The sequence below is a fragment of the Pagrus major genome, chromosome 17 (assembly GCF_040436345.1).
Source record: "Pagrus major chromosome 17, Pma_NU_1.0".
Classification (NCBI taxonomy): Eukaryota; Metazoa; Chordata; class Actinopteri; order Spariformes; family Sparidae; genus Pagrus; species Pagrus major.
The window spans coordinates 30,165,192-30,187,501 of NC_133231.1; the positions used below are offsets into that span (position 1 = coordinate 30,165,192).

Here is a 22,310-nt window from a genome sequence, read left to right on the forward strand (position 1 = left end):
AAAGGTGCTCTTTCGCCCACTTTCTCTGCAGGATGACTGTGTTGCACGCTACATCAACACGATCGACTTTTTGAGCTCACTTTTAAAGAAAATGCTTCAGATAAATGAAGTTAAATCACCACAGTCTGTTGCCATCTCACTATAATTTGGTAAAACATCTCCAGCTGACCACAGTCACGCCACTGAGATCTGCAGAATGTGCACAAGGTTTAAAAAGGCACGATCACTCTGTCACATTAAGCTGCTCCCAAACTTGATTTCTGTTCATGTGCCTGAAGATGCTCGGGACAAAGTCGTGTGCCAAAAGCTCACATCTGTGTCATCGTCGGTGCCTCTACCTGCCACGACTCTTTGATCAGCTCCTTCACCCTCACACTCAGCCTTCACCTCCTCCTCCTCCTCCTCCTCCTCCTGTGCTGGCTGGAGGCTGACTCTAACCTGTCACCGACACTGACACCGGCTGTTGACGCTGCACTGTGGCTCCCTTCTTTGACGCCGTCGACAGGATTTTTCGGATAGCGCTCGTTTTCTCACCTCCCTCCCTCCCTCCCTCCCTCCCTCTCTCCCCCAGCCTGACACGGTCGATCTGAATTTGAAGCTCCCAATTACTGCGTTTTCGCCCCTCGGGTGTGTTTCTAATATGTCATATCATGAGCCATCTGCAGCACTGTATCTCTAATATTCCCTCAATTACTGGCAGACTGAGAGGGGAATTTAAGATAGCACTCCTTCAGGCGGTCTGGGTCTGCGGCACTCAAATGTTCTCGCTGTCTTGCTCCATCTCTGACACACTTAAACTCATGCACTCTTGCTGCCTTACATACAAATGCTCGCTCCCTCCTGTACCCTCTCTCTCTCACACACACACACACACAAATCCCTCGGTGGCGGCGGCGGCGAGGCTCACTCCGTCTCTCTCTCGCCGTTGCCCACTTCATCAAACCTGCGCGTCGTGGCTCGGGCCCCGGCGCAGGTAGATGGATGGCGGTGCCACGGGGGTGCCATTGCTATGGCGAGCGAAAACGGCGGAGTCAGCGCTCCGGTGACAGTGATGAAGGTGAGAGCGGCAGGCTAGCCCCCGAGCGCTAACAACACAGCGAGCACAGCCAGAAGCAGACACTTGGTTACAGTGCGGGGTGTGATGAGATGCAGCCGTGTGTTTTTCCCAAAATGCTCTGCGTTTCTGAGGACCGACAAGCTGCACGATGATGCAACTTCAGTTTAATTCAGATTCACTCAAATAGTTTCTCACTATGTGTTGGACATAATTAACAGTTTGTCAGATGACAGTCAGCTGCAGTGAAGGATGTGATCTGTATTTGTATCTCTGGATATTTAAAGGTACACTCCACCACTTCTACACATCGAGGTCAGTTTATTAGTCACAGAGAGTTTTACTCATCCTGTTGTGTAATCTCTTCTGTGGCTCTGAAGGAGCTTCATCGAGTCTGAGGAAAATAAGACTATTGATGTCATCAGGGTCACCACAGCCTGTGTGTGTGCAGATACACATTTAAAGGGCCATTACAAACTGGGAGTATAAGATTAAAAATTGTTTACCAGGCAGTGGGGAGTCAGATGAAAAGATGCCGTGTTTGCATCGTGGGAAATGTAGGATCAGTGTTTCTGGATCTTGACCCAAACTAGAGAAACTGTTTTTCCTTTCTACTAAATCACTGGAGGACTTTAAATTATCTTTTTCCTTTTGTTTCTTATCAAAACTCCAATTAATCTAATGTAATGTATAAATGGGTTGATTGATAAGTTTCACAGCCAGATGTAGAAGGAGTCAACTTCAGAATCACATCCTTGTAGAAATCTGTATCTTGGACCTCCAGAGATTGGTCCGCAGCACTGATAACACCCTCGTCACTGAGAACATGGTCGACCTCTGAGGGAGTCAACTCTTTTTGATTAGGGTTGTGTGCTGGATAAGTTCAAATCTGCGCTCCTGGATGGCAGCCATCACCACTGTGGACTTGCTGACTTCCAATTTTCAATTACCCGAAACAGTAATACCAAAAAAAAAATGTTCTTGCCTTCAAACTTTCTGCATAATCAATCACTTAAGAGTTGAACTTGCACGTGCATGAAGGAGAGCTGTATAACTGAACTCCTTCTGCATCAGGCCGTGAACTTACCAATCAACCACTGGCAGAATGACTGTGAGCAGAGAGCTCTGAATACAACGCTGTTTTAATCCTGTATTTTGGTCTAAAACAGGGTGAGATACTGTAACTTATTTTAACATTATGGTTCATGTACAGGTGCCATTTAACACCCTTACAACACTATGACTATACGACCATGTCATTGACAGTACGCACTAACAGATGAGACTCCAGTGTTTTTGATCATTGCAATCATTTTCTAAAATTGTCAAAAAAAGGTTTGCTTGAATTTAAAATGTCCTTTATGCTCCAAAAAGGAGGATAAAAACAGGACCAATACAAGTTTAATTTAATGTTACTGCATGACAAATTTATCAGCCACAGAGCTGGTTATCACCACTGATGTCCTGATTCACTTTAATTTAATATCGATCCAGTTCGAGATATTTCAGTTACGACACAGATTTTTCTTGGATATTAAAGAAATTCTGAGAATTAAAATGCTGTAAATCGTTCGAGGACGCCTCTAACATGGTGCATTATTAATAAATTATGAACGTTTACATTAAGAATTGATTAAATAGCTTCTGAGATTTGTGGTTAAAAGGAGAAATGAACGGGAAACTGTGATGATTTGATTTCTAATTATTTAAAATAAATAAAATAAAAATAAAATAAAATTGTGCAGAGAAAGAACAAAAGATTCATGACAGATGTCTTAAAGTCTTGAGTTTACATGTTGCATTTGAATGCACCATGAACTTCCTGTCCCTCTGCTGTGTGTGTGTGTGTGTGTGTGTGTGTGTGAATCTCATTTATATTTGATCTTTTGTACACAGCGACCGTCTCTTCAGACTGCAGTCAGACTTTTGATGCTCAGGTTCCTCAGCAGCAGATATTTTGGGAAAGCGGCGTGCTGTAGCTGAGTGGCTGTAAGTGTAGAGAGTACAGTACCAGCAGAGGCCCTCCTCCCTGCCAAAGAGCAAGTTGGACTGAGAGGCCAAGCTGTGGAGGGAGGTGGGAAAAAAGAGACAAGCAAGTTTAAAGAAGCTGAAACAGCAGGGAAACAAGTGGGACGGAGGCCAGAGACGGTCGGTCCACACACGGTTACTAGAAACAAAAAGAAGAAGGCCGAACAGCTGCTTCAGCCACACTGCGGTGATGTCAGAGGCAGAGCAGCGTTAACGAGATGACAGAAATCTGATGGTCGTCCACATGAAATGCATTTTTAACAGTCGCTTCCAATAAACTTGACATCACAGGCTTTTCCCTTTAAATGGGATCAGGCCAATGGTAATCCTCAATTAAAGGAACATACCGTGAATTCTCAAATACTGGATTACAGACAGGATATTAGAAACCTCCAAGTTTTTAAATCTGGCCCCATTTTACTGGTAAAATAAAGCAGAATTTACAACCATTATTAATTCAGCTTTTACCTCCGCCAAGGAGGTTATTTTTGGCTTGTGTCCGTCAGTTGGTCGGTTGATTTGTCGACATGATTACACAAAAACTACTGAACAGATTTCCACAAAACTTGGATGGAGGATGGGTCTCAGTCCCAGAATAAACCCCATTAACTTTTTTGGTCTGGATCTGGATAAAGGGACCGATCTAGAAATGTTTTTAACATTGCGAGAATTTCTCAGAAACAATGCACAGATCTGATTGAGTACAAAAGGGGGACTGTTGGGCCTTGGCTGAGGTATACGCTCGACTGAGTGCCATTCTAGTTTTCCACTTTTGTTCCCATTTGAGCCTTGATTTCCTCAAACATTTCGATTCCTGTCTTTTATTTGAGAATTGACAGTAAATCTTTTGTTTGTCGGGACCATCTGATGCCAAACATCAGCTCATTGTCGGTGAGTGCAGATTCTCGACAGCCGGCTCTTTATAGCTGCATGCAAACATGGATCAAAGTGACCTGCACTGACGAAACAAGACTCCATATTTGGTGCTAAATAAAACACAAGTATTAGCAGGAAGCCTAATGAAGGCACTGCCGGTATTTACACTGTGGCTTCTAATCTGTAGTCTGGGAAAACAGTGATACACCTCTGGGAGGCTTTACTGAGCAGCCTCTGATAGCATGTGTGCATTGTGCCCTGCAGACAAACACTGTGTCCTGTAAGCAATTTAGCAATGTGTGCACTGTCTGCAAGTGTTTTTTTATTTTCTCTCTCTTAAACCACAGCTGAGAGAGAGAGAGAGCTGAGAGAGGGAGGGGGAGAGAGACAGACTGAGAAAGACAAAGTGTGTTTTTGTGGGCGAAGAAAACACGTAAAAAGTGAGAAGAGAGCACTCGGCACAAATTTCAGCCACCGATAAAAACATTTCATCCACTCAGGAGGAGCGATTTGAAGCTACAGACAAGAAACGGATGAAACAACACTGATGCACCAGCAGACAGCCCTAAAAGTTGTTCTGTTTATTTCCTGCTAAAGTGTCCCAAATGGAGGCCCGGTCTGCCAATAACACATCGACTCAGTGAGGAAACAAACAACAAATGGCGTCCAGAGAGCGTTTCTATATAAACAGGCACACCAGCTGAAAGCAGGGCTCTGCAGGGAGGGCAGCCGTGACATTAACATTTAGATTGGGGGAGTGAGGAGGAGGAAGATGAGAGTCAACAGGTGTACGCCGAATTAAACCGAGTCTGACAAAAGAGCAGGAAATAAGCAGAAGAAGTGGAAGAGGAATGATTAAAAAAGGGGGGATGGGGAGACGGTAAGATGACAGAAATCATTTCCTCGGGGAGCCCGTGGCGAGGATAAGTGTGGACGACAGCGAAAAGGCGAGGGCTCACAGCCAGACCGTCGCTCATACGTCTGATTGGACGGAGCTTGTTTGCTTCGCTGCGATGAAATCAAAAACAAACCGGAGCAGTCTGCGCTGCACAAGTGCCCACGTCTGCCCATGCTGTCCTAGGACGGCACGATTCTTCCCTTCTGCCCAGAGAACAGTTTGGTGCGCTGGGAAAGCTTCCCACATTTCTGTGCAGCTCGCTTGTTTTCAGTGACAGCGAATCTGTCATTCTGATCCCCCACACACACAAACACAAGAAAACCTGCCTGCTGCTCGCTGTGGTGTCACAAACCTGAGAGAGGAGGAAACTCAGATACTGCTTGTTCAGGAGAATCATCGTGACTATTGTTAGCAATGTTTCAGAGGATGTTTTAAAGCACAACAGAAACTCTGAGTGAAATCTTTTAGCTTGTTTTCAACCTCGATTCATTAACAGATTGTTTTCTCGAGACGTTTTTTTTGTCAACCTCATGATGGCGCTAGAGAGAAAGTCAGAGGATCATTAACGTCAGTAGGATTCATCCTCGGAGGATCGTGAACGTCGGGAACCAAATTTCATGTTAATGCAGATATAAATTAGCTCGAAGCTAACTCTGGAACGATGCATCAAATGGCAACATTTATGTTTGATATTGTACAAATGAAGGTGAATGAAATGAAATGAAAGGAATCCAGTCGGTCGGACAGTTGTTGAGAACGGATGTCAGGATGTATTATTGAGATTCTCCACCTTAAGTGATGAAACATTAGTTGCTATCTAAGTGAAGGATACATGTGATGTGAAAATAAAATAAACAGTAGTTGGATTGTTTCAGCTTACACTCTGAGCTCCGGCTGCTCTATGAGTCTCAGGTCTGTTTGCTGAGCGATCTTCATACAATCTGGACGACCATTTGTGAACATTTACAAGGCGATATGAAGAGTTCTGCTGGGTCTGAGCTGGTGAGCGTTAACTACGTACTCCCCCCCCCCCCCCCCCCCGGAGTCACAGCTGTTGTATACCATAACAAACAACCTATTATCATATTTTCACGGACAAATTTCAGCCTGTCAGACGGAGAAACAAATAACAGCCTCGCTCCTGACAGCTGGCATTATTTTTACTGTCTTTTAACACGTTTCTGGTATCTTTAATTTTCTTCTGTGTTGATTGAGGTTCTGAGGAGCTGAACAGTCTTAACGCACAGACAGAGATCAGCATTCAGAGCGCTGACAGATGTTAAAATGCTTATTTTGTTTAACATAAATCGCCAAAATGAGATCAGAACCAAGAGTGTTACAGGACATTAACTGATAATAAATTTCAAACTGCATTTCATTTACTGTTATCCATCTAAATAACCGACTCTGACAGCTGAGCTACATCTACATTTGTCTTTGAGTCATGCTCCTGTAGGCATTTGAGGGCCGACACGTATCTGAGGGATTGAAACTCGTGTCTTGTCTGTCGGCTGACGGTGACAGCTAAATGGCGGAAAAAGTAAAATATTAATGCAGTAAGCATGTCAGCGGGCGCACAGCTGTGCACCGGGACAAGCGTTTGGGACTGAAAGCAGCATCCAGAGACTCCTTTTTTCAATTCGAGAAGCTAGCGAGACGCCGCCGCTGTCACACTGCGGCATCGTCCTCTTTGTGCGTGACACTTCCAAAGAGCTTCAGATCTGAAGCTTTAAGGTGGCACGAGAACTCTTATAACACGCAACGAGCAGACTGATAATCTGGAGGAAGACAAACAAACGGTGCCTTGACAGGAACTGAAAGAGAAAAAATGAAGACACAGCGAAAAGCAACAACAGGCATCACAGTCAACAAACACATGAAGAGTGAAGACAGTTTGTCATGCAATTGCAAATATTCTGTAATTTCTTTGGCTTCATTTTTTTCTGTTATTGAGTCTGTGAGCAGGTGTAGTAACATCACAGATAATAAAAGGCATGGCACAGCTGCGCAGCACTAGATGCTATCATGTCATTCACCTCAGGTTAGCAGCAAAATTGGAGATGCAGTTAACCATCTCCGCATTCTGTTTGTCTGCACCCCACATGCTGTGGAGAAAAAGGGGGGGAGGGAGGACAAAACAAGAGGCATGTTACAAGCCGCTCCCCCATCCACAGGTTAGCCTAGCACAGCCATACACAAGACCTAGCGGCTAAACGGGCTAAAATATGCTACCACACAAATGTGCCTGATGGGGCTCAGGGCACGGTTAGCTTCGAGGATGTGAAAATAATAATTTGGAAACATTTTACAGATGCAGCTCCCATCGACCTGTAACGAGCTAACCAAGAGTAGACAAAATAATGTAAACACATCACTGACGAGGACTAAAAGTCTCTGAAGTTACATAAAACACTGATTAAAGTATCAGAATCAGAAACAGAAGAGTTTTCAACACAAGATAAGAAAGTTAAAGCACAACATCAGAGCTGCTACATGACCTCATGTGACCTCCTCTCCACATGTGGCTGCAGTGAAATATTAACATTATTACCTCCCACGAGGAGGTTTGTTTGTTTGTTTGTTTGTTTGTTTGTTTGTCAGCAGGATTACACAAAATCTACTTCAACAAAACCAGGATGGACGAAAGGTCTCGGCCCAGAATAGACCCCGTTAAAATCACTTTCTTTAACGTTGCAGGATCATAAAACGTTTTGATATTTGCATTAATTGCTCAGTGAGTGCAGCCTGGATCTTAATGATGGTGAGTGAGTACAATCTGTGTGTGGATCCTCGATCTGATGAGCTTAAATCACAGTAACGCAGTTATGAGTGGTCTAAAATTCAAAGTGATGCAGAGCTATCGAGTCATTAAAGGGGGACTGTTGGGCCTTGGCGGACGTTTGCACCCGTTCCCTTTATGTTACGGGCTGAAAGTTAAGAGAACTTCTTAAATCAAATTTTAAATGCAAAATGTTTTATTTCATCATTTTTATTGCTTGTTTTTATCTTTTATTGTTTTAACTATTAGTGTTATTGTAATTGGTGTGCATCAGTCTCTAAACCTGTTTTTTTTTATTTGTTTGAAAGGTTTGATTGATTGATGAACTTGGGATATCCCAGCATGCACTTCTCAGCTGTCCTACAACTGTGATTGTGTAGTAAAATAAAGTTTTGACAGAGTTTCTAACATGTGATCAGTTTGTTTGACTATTAACTATTTCAAAATCTGTTTTGACGTTGGTCTCCACTGCACTTCAAACATGACATTATATAAGTTTTGTACAGATAAACGCAGCTGAAAGTAGATCTCAGAATCTAAATCTTAATATTTTTTACTGCCAAATTAGTTTGATAAGTCTGATGCTTTGAGTTTCTATTGGACCGGTGACATCGTGTCTTCGAGTTTGGAGTCTAGATTTGAACTTTCAGAGTTTAAAACAGCCCCGGATGTGAATTAGAGGACAAAATAACTGAGAACCTCCTGCGTGGGTGAGGAACAGGTGCACGTATGGACAGGGTTCATTTTGCTTTAAGGTAACAGAGAACATGGAGACTTAAAACCCTTTTTAAAACCTGTCGGGTAAATTTATTCCAGAACTGACATCACATCATTGCCGTTAAAGACGAGTACTGCAGTAAGACCTTTGAGCCGGTCCGGCTTTTACAGTTTCAGAACCTGTGTGTGTGTGTGTGTGTGTCTGTGATTACAAAGCTAGCTGCCTAGCCTCGCTACCAGGAGCTAAATGAGAGTGGGACTCCAGTGGGAGTCGGAGCTGAGTGGGGGGGAAGTATCTAGGTCACCACAGAGATGAATCAACCGCAGCTGGGGTGATGCTACAGCTTCGTATGGGAGAGGTACTTCATGTGCTTTATGTGTGTGCGTTATGGCCGAATCAGCTGACGTGCGTGGTGCTCATAAAAGTCGGACGGGGAGAGGTCAAAGGTCGGGAATCAATCTGGTTTATGAGTTGAACGAAGGAAAAAGGGAGCTTACACCAAGTTACTGAGCGACGCCAAGCTCAGCTGCTGTGGCTGTTGTTGCTGCTGCTGCTGTTGTTGCTGGGAGACTGCTGGTTGCTGTTGCCAGGCAGCCATGTTGCCAGGCACCAGCCCCGGTGGTGTGAACGTCTGCAGCGCCGTGAGATCTGCACTCGTCAGCTGGTACTCTGAGATGAAGGGACGAAGGAGGAGGAGGGGGGAGAAAGGAAAGAGAAAGGAGGTGGGGAGGAGGGGTGAGGGGGATTGTTTTACATCATACAACTTTCTGGAGCATCAATATTAATCACAGCTAATCCATATTAATGGAGACCTTTGAAGTGGAATCATTCCAGAAGCTCTCACACAATGAACAAAGTGAATATTCATGGTGGTTGTGTGGCGTCGCACAGCGAGGAGCTCACGTTTTCCCGACATGACACTTAAGATTTTTCACCGCTTTATATCTTTAACTCGGCTCCGTGTTTTATCTTTTTTTGTTTCCAGGTTGTTAAAGTCCTGAGTCATAGTCGTCCATCCCGCCGCCTTCAGCCGTCCTTACCAGTGTTGTAGGCCGTCTGCATGCTGGAGAAGGGCGCCAGGAGACTGGGTGTTGCCACGGAGACCACTGGTGTGGTGAGCGACTGTGCCACCTGGGAGCCGCCTAGCCGCTGAGCATTCTGGGAAGACAGGAAGATAGATGGAGGAAAAAGTTGAACATTTAAGACACAGGAGGTGGAAGTTGTAGATATTTGGTGTGGGTGGACCTTCAGGGGTCGAGAGGGGGTTTCTACTGGATCTACAGCTAATGGAGGCTGAAGTTCACCCCAAAACCAGTCGTGCTGTTTACCTTCTCTTCTCTCAGCTTGTGACGCTCAAAGCTCCAACAAAACAAATTCAAAAATCTCGACAGCGATGTCTCTTTCTGGGAATCATGATCCAGATACTCAAGATAATCCACAGACCTTGTTGTGAGCAGTTTCATGTAGGAACTATTTTCTTACCGTATCACCGTGCAGAACGGAAACGTGCATCTACTCATGGAGAAGAGGCTAACTGAGGAGGACGCTGTTAATGTTCAACCTTACTTCTGCGCGGTGATACGGTTGGTGGGTGACGTTCGGCAGAGAGAAAATAGTTCCTACGAAGCCGCTCACATTTTGGATTTGTGGATTTTCCCTACAATTATACAGAGCCCCCAGGTGACTTCTTTAGCAAGTTTTGTCATCAAGCTTTTCAAGGTTTTCCAACTTTTTGCACACAGATATAAGAATGGTCCAAAAATATGTGAATTGCTTATTTTTTAATTGAAAATTGTTAATAAATAGTTTTCTTTGATTAATACTGTTGTTACTCACACTTGTTTTCTTACTTTTCTTCAGTAGAATGAATAAATTGTAAATAAAACAAATAAGTGGACTTTACTCCACAAACCACAACAAGCTCTGTGGATTATCTTGAGTAACCAGGTCATGATATCTGGAAGGAGATGTTGTTGTTGACTTTTTCAAATGTACTTTTTTTTGGGATCTTTGAGCTCCACAAGCTGAGTGTCGTCTAGATCCAAAACTCTGCAACTCAAACCAAAGCAAAAATCTAGATGCAAGAGGGATAACATGCATTTTTGATTTTAGGGGGAACTGTCCCTTTAAGAATTGAATATATAAATGTCTTTACTTGTGTAATGAAAGTAAAACTCGTTCTTGGTACGAGTATCTGCATCTCCTCTGTGTACAGTGTTCTTAATTCACGCTAACACTTCATTTTACAACTTTCCAAAAGCAGTCTGGTCGAGAAGTGATTATATCTGAGAGTCTGTAATCGTGTAATTACTCTGTAAAAACATGCTTCAGCATCCATGTAAGAGTCACAACTGAACTCTTTCTCTTTCTCGGATCTTTGGATCCAGTGTTGTGGCTCCGTGTCGTGAGAAATCCTGGTCCGGTTCCACAACGAATCGTGTCTTTTTCTCCTTATATGGGCGTGAGTGTAAGAGTTCACGGCACATGACTTCATCCATTTTCAACAGCAAATAATGATAATGGTTAGCATGTGCTTTCCACTGTGCGGCAGAGTGGATGCAGAGACCTCGTAATGTGACTGAGAACGATTTTAATTACGCCGTTACTACTGAAATATTTCACTATAAAAACACAGCTTGTTCTGCTGCGAGTTGAAGTAAGAAAGCAAATATACCGTCCTGTGATTTATCTGTGCCCTCTGCTTTATGTAGCTGAAGTGCAGCGACTATAATTCACTCTTAACCCACATTTGAAGGTTTATTGACGGACTAAATAAAGAAAGATATTCAGAAATGACTCCAGGAGAGCTCTTATAACTAAAGTCTGACATAATGAAGAGTTACATCACAGAGGAAGATGTTTTATTCATCATGCCACAGACTTTCTGTGAGAGCACCTCTCTCTCCGAGGCGTTTAACTTTTTTTTCGGTGACACTTTAACATCTGCGTGCAAGATGACAAGTGTCTCGCGTCTCAAAGGTGGCGTTGGCACGGCAACGCTGTCGCCAGGGCCCCGGCGCTCGAGTTATGTAGCGTCACACGGCGGGAAAGGTGTTATGAGAGGCATCGCTGTGCTGGAGGATCATGCTGACAGGAACGCATGCATCGACAAGGCTGACAGAGGAGGGATGAGTGGGGAGGAGTGTGTGTGTGTGTGTGTGTGTGTCTGTGCCTGTGCGTGTGTGTGTGAATGTGTGCAGAGAGGTACGTCAGGAATTAACACACAGGTGTGTGTTTGCTCTGAGCCGGTGTGTGTGTGCAGAGGAATATGCATGAACACATGCCAGCATGCACGTGTGTGTGAGTGTGTGTGTGTGTGTGTGTGTGGCACTGGAGGGGTCAGCGTGTCCAACATGTCCGCCTGAGCTCCAGGTTGGAGACTTGTGGTTCTGATCCTCAGAACATCGACACTCAGATGAAACCAAACATGCACATGCTGAGCAGCTTCCACACAGAGCGGAGAGTCAGCTGGTCGCTCCGCTTCCCTCCATATATTCCCTCTGAAGACTGTTTGAGCAGCACAAATGTCACTTTAAGCTCCACTGTACTGTTAATTTAGCACCACGTCAACACACATTTTTAATTTTGTCACTTTGCCTGGTTTAAAAAATCATTTCTGTGATTTTTTATGTCGAGTATTTTGCCTCTAAATCAATGTATCTTGCAGAAATTGGATGTTATTCAGTATACTCCAGTCTGAGGGAAGCAAGCAACACAATTTGTCTGCCTACACCATAAAGTCAACACTTCTATGCACTGTTATATGTACACATTGTTTAAAAGGTCAACATAAAAACGGGACATTAGCGAGGAAATGGAAAATGTGATATCTGTTTATTTCGGATAACTGTTTTATTCTATTTTGCAGAAGAAATAAGTGTTGACAATCCTTTAACTGCCTATTTTAATTCTTTAGTAACTCTTCTATTCTTATATTCTGCACCAGGCAGCTCGGGGAGAAGCTTCGCTGTTTCGTGACAATAAAGACTTCTTTAAATCTTGGATCTCGTTGAGCTCGTCACCAGTACAGCGGGAGGAGTACGTTACTGGCAAACACAACATGAAGGTGTTCTGACTAATAGATGTTTGATGTCTTAAATAAAACCTTTTTTGGGATTTTTTTTTCTTTTCTTGCTCAGCCAAGAAAAGGCTTGGCACATAAACTCAGTAAAACTGTCTGAGACACAGTGTGTTAATTAGTGAGCTTTAAGTGCTTTAGGTGTATTTTTGTTTTCTTCAGACGGAGCCAGGCTAACAGTTTCCAGTCTTTATGCTAAGCTAAGCTAGCTGGCTGCTGCTGGTAGCTTCATATTTACTATATTTACAAATACGAGAGCGGAATCAATCTTCTTATGTAACTTTCTGCAAGAAAGCAAATAAGTCCGAAATGTCAAATTATTCCTTTATGGGTGAGATATGTAAGAACTGAGCACATGTCGAGTTCATACTCCAAACCTGTAGGGGGCAGCGTATCACCAGAGTGACCGCTAATGTCCGCTTACAGTAGCTGCAACACACAGATGTCACATTATCATCGAAACTGTCACATTTAGTTGATAATTTCAGTTAATTTTTGAACGCTGTCAACTTAAATTCTCACATTTTGCACCTTAAGGTCTTCAAAAGCAAACAAGTTATGATTTAAGTCTATCTGGTCGGACAGATGCTTAAAATAGTGCAACATTTTCCTGTTCAGACTGTTAATGGAGTTGTTTTTGTTTGCATAATTGCCTCCTTTCATTGCAGAGGGCTGGTAATTCATTATGCAAAGGCCTGCCTGTCTCATTTATTCTGTATTGTTCTGGGATTAAACTCCTTTGAAGTTCAAGTCGACATGTTTGTGACTTCACTGTAGTCGACTGTAACGGCTCCGATGGGAAAACCTACCGAGCTCTACAGTCCAAACCTTCCAGGAACCAGTGCGACCAGCTGATCTGTCCGCTGTGTGTCCGTTGCTCCGATGCTCTGACATGCTAACTTCTTCTTCTTGTGTTACTCTCGTCACAGCACCGGTGCCACTGAGTCAGCCCCTGATGGGATGCGTTTGCTGACGGTGTCACACACTCATGCTCAAGTGAGATCACACAGAGTTTCGACCGCACATCCACGAGGCTAAAAGTCTTAAAGTCTATTCACCTCACTCACCAACTCCAGCTCTTCCTCTGTCTGCACGCCGGGGGGAGGAGGAGGAGGATGGGGGGGTAGAAAACAGAGGACGGTTACGTTTCTACTGCAGGAAAATATGAACACATGAATCTAAAGTCTCAACAACTCAGCTCATAGAGACACTTCTACATGTATGCAGCTGAAAGCCTGTAGTTTGTTTTTTAAACTCCTCGACTTTAAAGTTAAAATGCTGCCAAACTGATCGACGGCTGATTGAAGGAGAACGATTGGATCCAGATGTTGAATTGCACAACAAGAAAGGAGGAATATTCACAAGTTTTTTTTCTTAAACTCCACGAGAAGTTTCCCTGCGATTTCTCAGATGATTTGCGACTTTGCTGCACAGTTCACATACAGTGGAGAAGTTTACATCAACTTTAGTTTAAAGGCTGTGGAAAATCTAAATGAACTGATGCTGCACAGAGGAATGTGGGGGGAGATTTAAAGAAAGAGAGCTCGTTATATTCTCGTGACATTCCTTCTAACGATCTTCACTTCGCTTCTGATCTGCCACCGATCAAACTATTGATTTTTTTTAAAAAGGCAGATGACGATCGGTGGCACCTTTAATCATTACCCTTATCAACGGACATAATGAGGCCTGTTGTCGCTCCTTTCCGTCCACGTTTTATACTGCTGAGCTTCAAGTGCTGCTGTCAGACATTAGCAGAACAAAATTTAATCTTTGGTTCAAAAATCATCAAAGTGTTGTTCATCTGTGAAGATTATCTTAAGTATCATAAACTTGTGGTTGCAACAGGTTTTTTTGTGGAGGGAACCGGGTCGAAGCTAACCTCCAGGTTAGCCCTCAGAAACATGTCGTCCCTGCAGCACTGTATTAATACACAGCGTCAGAATCACCCGAACACGTGGAGGAGGAGGGAAAGATTATCGGCCCTAATGAAGTTCAGCTCGGCTTCAGTTTATAATGAAGCTTCCTGAGAGAAACGAGTTACAGTATCATTCACAGTTCGCTCTGACTGCATGTGAGTTTGGACCGAATCATTTTGTCCCTGCGTGGCTGCCGTAGCTGCGCTCTCTCCTCACCAGCTGCATGAGGCTCTTGCCGCTCTGCGAGGTGATGACCCTCAGGTCCGGCTTGCGGCTGTTGACCATCTGAGGGCTGGGCGGAGGCGGAGTCTTAGCCAGGACTACTTTCCCCAGGCTGTTGCCGTTGGATACGGAGAGGAGGCCCGGGGAGGCCCTGGCACTGATGTAGCCGTTAGCTGCAGAGACACAGAAAAGAGAAAGAGATTAATGGACGTTATCTACCTGTGAACTTTGTCTTCGCTCGTCTGCCTCGGTGTGTGTTTTCAGCTCTTTGTGTGTGTGTGTGTGTGTGTGTGTGTGTGTGTGTGTGTGTGTGTGTTGATGTCTGCCTGTGTGTGTTCTCATTAGCGAGTTGGATCGCTCCGTCGCACCACATGCTCCTCGTCGTTTCTGCAGCTCAAACAGTGTTTTTTGGCGCCGCTCTGATTTTTTTTTTTAATGCAGCTCCTCCACATCAAAACCGTGTCACTCTCTCTCCAGAACTATTTTTTTATTTCCACTCTCTCTATTGACGTCTTTCCCCTTTTGTTTCAGTCGTCTTGGCGCTCGGGGGAAACACACACACACACACACACACACACACACACACACACACACACAGACACACACACACACACACACACAATTGTCCCTGGACTCCATCCATGTTTCCATCTTACACTGTAAAAAATATCCTTCGTATTAGATCTGTTTTGACCATTATTGAGCCCTTAAAGTCTCCTTTCCTTAAAACGGGGGGTGGAAAATAAAATGCAGTGACATTATTCCAACAACCCTCCAGTGAATCAAAATGACTGGAGCTTTGTGTGTATTTGGACCTGGTGAACTACAACCGCGAGGTGCATTTCCCATGTGTACCTGCATAACTGCATGTGATTATAAGCTGTGAGATTCGCTTCAGACAAACATTTTCCCAGATGAAACTTCAAAGGCTGAATCGCCTCGTTGATGAAATACCTGCGTTGAACCCGAGTGTGCAGATCCTGTTCTCTCTCAACATCTCATGTTTTTTGGCCTCCTGAGCAAACGTGTTTAAGAAACATTTCTCCAGTCCAAAGCAATTTCTTTCAAGACTTTACTGAAAAAAAACAAGTGTCAGCATCATGAAACGAGACAGAACCGGGCCGGAAAATGACACTGATGTTAGATTGTTTTACTTGATATAAGAAAATAAGTCTTTTAGGATTTAAATGTAAAATATAATGTATTACATATCACGATTACTATCTTTTTAGAGTAATATGTTACTAATTACACTACTTTTGCATTACTTCACCAAAATAACAGCAGAAGTACAACTATGAAGCATTAGCGTTATGAAATGGAAGCGGGTGATATTGTTTAGCTTCTAGTCTCTGTTGACAATCATTCAAAACTCAATGATTATCATATTTTCTCTGCTTTTCTGCGTTCAGCTGCACGAAGAAAACAACTGGAAAAAAACTGTGCCCTGTCTGACCAAGCAGAGCCGATCCTTCAAACTGGGAGTGCTTTCTGTCCTCGGGTGAAAAGACCTTCATGTTGTCGGCAGCAAGAGAAAAAATGTCTCCCGTCGGAAGAAGTTATGTTTATTGTCAGGCAGTGAGCGATGGTCTTCATTTAATTTAGTGACGAAGGGAAGATAAATCAAGGGTTTCACGATCGCTTCAAAGGTCGGGAGTCTCCACGTCGTTCAGGTTTGCCAGCAGAAGAGACAGAAATATTGACTCTCTGGTTCTTCTAGGTTCTGTTCAATGAACTGAACAGCTGAATCATGTGTAGCATGTGCATACTGACAAAAGTTAAAACATTAATATTGTTATGAGGCTGTTCTGAAGTAACGTTAGCTTTAACGGGCTGCCAACGACCTGGTGGGTCTTAATTTCAGGTGGTAACGTCTCACCGGACTTAATAATATCACTGCAAATCCTATTAGAAAAGCTTTACATTACTCTGTTACTGCTTAAAGTAATATATTACTGTCAAATGTTAACCTGAGCTCTTAACATGTAAAACTGCGGCTAGAGGAGAAGGCAGAGATGAAGATTAAGCTGCCGTATTCGACGGGTTCAGAGTGAGAACGTGTTGCATGAACAGACAAATCTTTCATTACTTTTTAACTTCCTGTCTGCAGCTTTCAGCTCAAAGCCAACTGATTCCCACCAAAGACGTAAATCTTAAAAAAAAAAAAACAGGTCACGACTAAACTCTTGTATATTTAGAAAAGGCTTCAGCAATTTCATAAAAAGATTTTATCAATCAAAAGAGGAAGTGGAGCGTTTGTCGGGGACTATTTTAGGCGAAGGATTACTCCACATTTAGTGTGTGTGGGATCGAGTCAAAATAAACTACAGCGTGAGTGTGTGTGTGTGTGTGTGTGTGTGTGAGTGTGTGTGTGTGTGTGTGTGTGTGTGTTCGTGGCTCACTGATGTGTGAGGGAGGAGGCTGTGAGTACGTACATTCACTGATGGTATTTATTCTTTAATAATGGGATAAAGACTCTTCTTGCAGTGTACAGTAACTCTGGCCTTTGGTTTTCTTTCTCACGGTTGCATTCCAGCAACATTAGCAAACGTCACGTCTGTTGAACGCACCCTCCTTTCAAACTGGTCACATTCCAAACTCCTCCACTGCAACGCAACAGTAACGCTGCAGGAAACAACAACCTGACACACGACACGCTACAGGCGCAGAGCTGCACCTCTGTGTGTGTGTGTGTGTGTGTGTGTGTGTGTGTATGTGTGTGTGTGTTTTCATCATTTTTCATATCTAACTCTTTTTCACATTAGTCATTTCTTCTGTGTTTACACTTTTAATGTTTTCTGGACTTGTATGTTTTTTTTTTGTGTGAATTGCTTATTGATTTTCTTTTATTCAGGCTGTATATAAAAAAAACTATGGGATGGAGGGGGTGTCATGGGTGTCATGACAACACGACTCCAGCAGACAGCAGCCTGTTCGTGCTGCTGAGGTCAAAAGAAGAAAGAAGAGCTCGACTCAAATAGTCACCGTCAGTTATAGACTGTATGAAAGAGGGACAGCAGGGACTTTCCCAGCCCGGACACACACACACACACACACACACACACACACACACACACACACACACACACACACACACACACACACACACACACACACACACACACACACACACACACACACACACACACGCTGTATTCCCCTCGGACAGACGGACTCAGGGTGTGTGTGTGATAGCAGATAGCAGTTCGCCATGACGCCGCCTCCAGACGACAGCGGCATGTGACTCTGCTTCATCTCAGCCGCACACACTCCAGATACACACACACACACACACACACACACACACACACACACACACACACACACACACACACACACACAAACTAAACCTGACAACAACAACAACAAATGAACTCTACCTCTCTGACAGCTCAATGGGAGGGAAGAAAAAAGGCGGCAAAGGAGGAAAAAGCTCCTTTTGTGACAGTGAAAAGTGGTGATGGAGGTGATGGGGGAGGAACGGGTGAAGGGAGGCAGGAGGAGGGAGAGGTCTGAGGGTGTAGCGGTGGCGATGGAGGGGAAAAAAAGGGAAGATATGGATGAGGAAAGAAAAAGGAGGCAGAAAGGAGGTTGGGGAGCTGTGGTGAGCAAAGTTCAGAGTTTTCAGGCAACGGGAAGGAGAGAGGAGGTAGGAAATAAAGAAAGGAGTTAGGGAACAAGAGAGGAGGTGAGCAAGGCATGGAAAATAAAAAGGTGGTAGGAAGAAGGAAAGGAGGAAAGCATGTAAAGAACAAGGGAGGAGGTGGAGGGAGAAAAGGAGAGTAAGGAAATAGGAGGGATAGGGAACAAGAGAAGGTGGGAAGGGTGTAGAGATGGAGTGAGGACGTGAGGAAGGAAGGAAGAAAACAAGGCGGAGAACAAATGCAAGGAGGTATGGAAGGAAACAAGAGGAAGAAAGGAGGAGCATAAAGAGGTCAAGATTGTAACAGGAGGAGGGAGGAGGTAAAGAGAGAAAGGAGGTAGAGAAGGTCTGATGGAGGTAGGAAAGGAAAGAGGAGAGATGGTTGGATGGAAGGAATAAGATGGAGAGGAAGGAATGTAGAGAGGCTGGGAGCGACAGAGGAGAAGTGAATGAGCTGGAAAAGGAGGAAAGGAAACAAGGATAGAGAGGAAAAGTAAGGAAGGCAGAAAGAGAAGGAGAGGAAGGTGACAAGGAAGGAGAGGATAAAAAAGAAGGATGCTAGAAAGGAAAAAGGAACTGAGTGACGATGTAGGGAAGGAAAGAAGGAAGGAGAGAGGAGAAGAATTTGTTTCCCAGCAGGCATCTGACCAATGACATCACCTGTCCCTTTGACGCACAGTGGGCCCTCCCTGCATCAGGTGTTTCTGGGAAATCCAGTGACCCCCTGTATGTGTGTGTGTGTGTGTGTGTGTGTGTGTGTGTGTGTGTGTGTGTGTGTGTCTGTGTGTAACGTGCACTGAGCGCGTGTGTGCGTCACTGACTGATGGGAATCTGTTGCTGGTTGCGTTGTGTTCATGTCTGTGGGTGAAAGAGGAGGGTGGTGCGTCTGTGTTGACCCCAAGTTATGAGAGTTACACACACACACACACACACACACACACACACACACACACACACACACACACTGTGAGAGTGGGTTTGTGTGTGAGTGCGTCAGTGAAATATGTGTGTTTCCAGGTGTCCTGAAGCCAACAACAAATCCCCGTACAGACACAGCCGGAGGTACTGGCATCTTTGTGTGTGCGTGTGTGTGTGTGTGTGTGTGTGTGTGTGTGTGCGTGTGTGTGTGTGTGTGTGTGTGTGTGCACGTCTACACTATACTGTAATGGCTTTACTGGAATTGATACATGCAGATTTCTCATACATTTTTGTGTGTTTCTGTGTTCCCTGAAGTCGTTCAGACAACATTCCTGTTCGAGTTTTTCAGAGTGAAACTATAAATTGTGGAAAAATTACATCGTGACACAAAAATGTGACGAGCATGGAGCGCAGGATTGTTGCCTGAAAGTGTTGACAGGCAGATGACATGCCAGTATGGAAAGTGTCCAGCCACTAAAATCTGTCTTAAAGGGCCAGTTCACCAAATTTACAAAAAACACACTTTCTCAGTTACCTCAGGTTATATCAAATAATGCAACACAACGTTGGTTTTGGTTGAAAAACAAGAGCTTTTCTGTCACGGTTGATGTCACTGTGAATAACTTTCTTCTGGAAATTACGTCAGAAGAAGGATGTGGATCATCCGGAGTGATTACGACAGTGTTTTCCCACAGAAAGTCCGTGGACCTGTGGTTTTTTATGTCGGACTTGACCAACCAACCCAAAGCGTTTGTATTTGACGATCTGAGAATGAGACTAAAGAATAAACTTTCTTTCTTCAGATGTGTCCGCTCAGTTGACTCTGAATGCTTTATAAAATCACAAAACAGCAACTTGTTTTTTGGTTTTGTTCGCTCGTAATTCTGTTTTCACGACAGCAGGTGAGCCGCATGTGGAGGAAGCTTGTCGTTAATTATGTGTCCGATCGAAAACTTTCCAAGCCAGCATGACATCGCAGCAACCAGGTACGAAACAACTGCATAGGTACACTAAATGTTCGATTGTTAGTCGAGGAGACGGGTACAGCGAGGGCAAAGTTTACTAGTTAATCAATCGCAGATGGCGTCATTCTATTGGACGGGTCGAAACATCCTAAAACGGGTCGCCAAATGTACCTGGTTGACCGCCCGAGTGAAGTCAATGTGACAAAATATGTCAAATTAAACCAGAAATATCCTGGATAGATACTCTGGCTGAGCTGACCCTTTAAAAAGGTCCAACGTGTAGGATTTAGGGAGAATTAAGAGAGGAAATATAATCATCTGAAACTACAAATCGTTGTGTTTTTGTTCTGAGTCTTTTATATCTACAGAGGGAGCAGGTCCTCTGCCATGTTTCTACAGTAGCCCAGAATGGACAAACCAAACACTGGAGCTCTAGAGGAAGCCATTGGCGTGTTTCTTTTCTATTTTTAGCAGCGACCTAACCCGCTAACCCTCACCGCTAGACTCCACTAAATTACAAACACACTGGACTTTTGGACAGACTCTGAAATAACCTCAGAGATTACAGTTATTATTTTGACTTCAAACAAACAAACAAATATCTGGTTTATTTTTCTTCCTTTGAACTAAAACCTCGAAGAAAAAATATTAAACTCCTAAACCCACTTTTAACCTACAAACTAAACTACTTTGTTAAAGACATTAAAACAAATATCAGGCTGACTGAAGATGACTGAATCATAATACTGTAAGTGTGTGTGTGTGTGATGTTTACAGTGTGTATGTTGAAGCTTGTATGAACACACACTCCTATTCTGAGAGTGTGTGTGAGTGAGTCACAGAAACATGTCGATGTGTCCGTGACTTTATTTAAGTAGTCGACTGTTTGTATGAACGTTTTTGTCCCGTTTACATGTGGCTTCAGTGTGTGTGTGTGTGTGTGTGTGTGTGTGTGTGTGTGTGTGTGTGCGATGTCTCGTATTACGCGAGGCCGGGCGTGGGAATGTGTGGAATGCCGGGTGACGTCAATGGTGACATTCCCGGAGCCCCTAGTCCCTGGACAACAGCTGAGAACGACAGATCCAAGAGAGGAGGAGGACGAGGAGGAGGAGGAGGACAGGGAGACAAGAGAGGGGAGGAGAAAAGAAGAAGATGGGATGAAAAAGGAGGAGGAGGAGGAGAGGAGAGTAAAGAAGGAGAAAAAAGGAAGGGATGAAATAAGAGAGGGGGAGAGAAGAGGAAGAAATATTGACATGAAACTTGAGTAGAAAAGGAGAAAAGAAATTAAAAATTAGGGCGAAGAGAGGAGAGGAACGAGAGAGTAGGGAGCGAGAAGAAAGAGTGTGCAGGAAAGGAGAAAATGATTAAGGAGGAGGCTGAGAGAGAGAAGAGATGAAGGAGAGAGGAGGAGGAAGGATCAGGTCACCTGAGCTGCGTTTTGGGAATAAGACGTTTCAGGTTTCGTCTCATTAAGGAGTCGTGACTTTGTTGATCAAAAGGATGTTTCTTTACTCGTCCCAGAGAGCTGTTTGTTATTAGTGACATAATATCATCACTGTCAACATGCTGAGCTAATAAATGATCATATTTATTTTGCCCGATTCAAAGAGATTAAAACACAAGTTATCGCTGTGAAACGTGCTCCAACTCTCAGTCCTGCTGTGTGTTTAGCTCAACTGTTAGCTTTTAGCTCCATTAGCTGTTAGCTAGTAGCTCTGTTAGCTGTTCACTCCCTTAATCAAACACACTGCAGCTCTCTGCTGCTCACAAGCTGCTAACAGCTAACAAGCTCTTCTCCCGGTACAGATTTGCCCTCTTGAGTTGACGAGAGCAACATATTTTGCGAAGTACTGCCGACGAGCTGCTTGTGACTACGATAGATGGACCGGTACCGTGCATGTAATATTCTAACACAGCGGTGTGGAGAGAGATTATGATGGCGACAGCTTGAGAAAACACACTCCGCTGTAGTCCGTAACTTCAGATCAAAGTCAGATCAGTTTGTTTTGCCTTAAGCCCGTCTTCAGAACTCAGAATTAAGATGCTCCATATAAAAACTCCTCAGTCAGAACAAACAGGTCCAAACCAAACCAGATTTCAATCAGTTGCAGAGGGGTAGCTTTATGTAAACAATATAACCTGATTATTCTCCAGCTGCGTTCGTTCTGCACGTGCCCGCCGTCCTGACGTGAATGCGTAGCGCCGCACATTT

General features: G+C 43.9%; 1 protein-coding gene across 1 annotated transcript in view; it reads right to left on the reverse strand.

Annotated features, from left to right (window-relative positions):
- mef2d (myocyte enhancer factor 2d) overlaps positions 1–22,310 on the reverse strand; it is a 108,309-nt gene that overhangs the window by 3,870 nt on the left and 82,129 nt on the right. Inside the window, exons 7-10 of the mRNA XM_073485978.1 lie at positions 14,567–14,745; positions 9,394–9,511; positions 8,851–9,022; positions 6,893–6,961 (exon numbers count right to left, since the gene is read on the reverse strand). Of these exons, the coding sequence (XP_073342079.1) occupies positions 6,893–6,961; positions 8,851–9,022; positions 9,394–9,511; positions 14,567–14,745 (538 nt within the window). The remainder of the gene's footprint in view (positions 1–6,892; positions 6,962–8,850; positions 9,023–9,393; positions 9,512–14,566; positions 14,746–22,310) is intronic.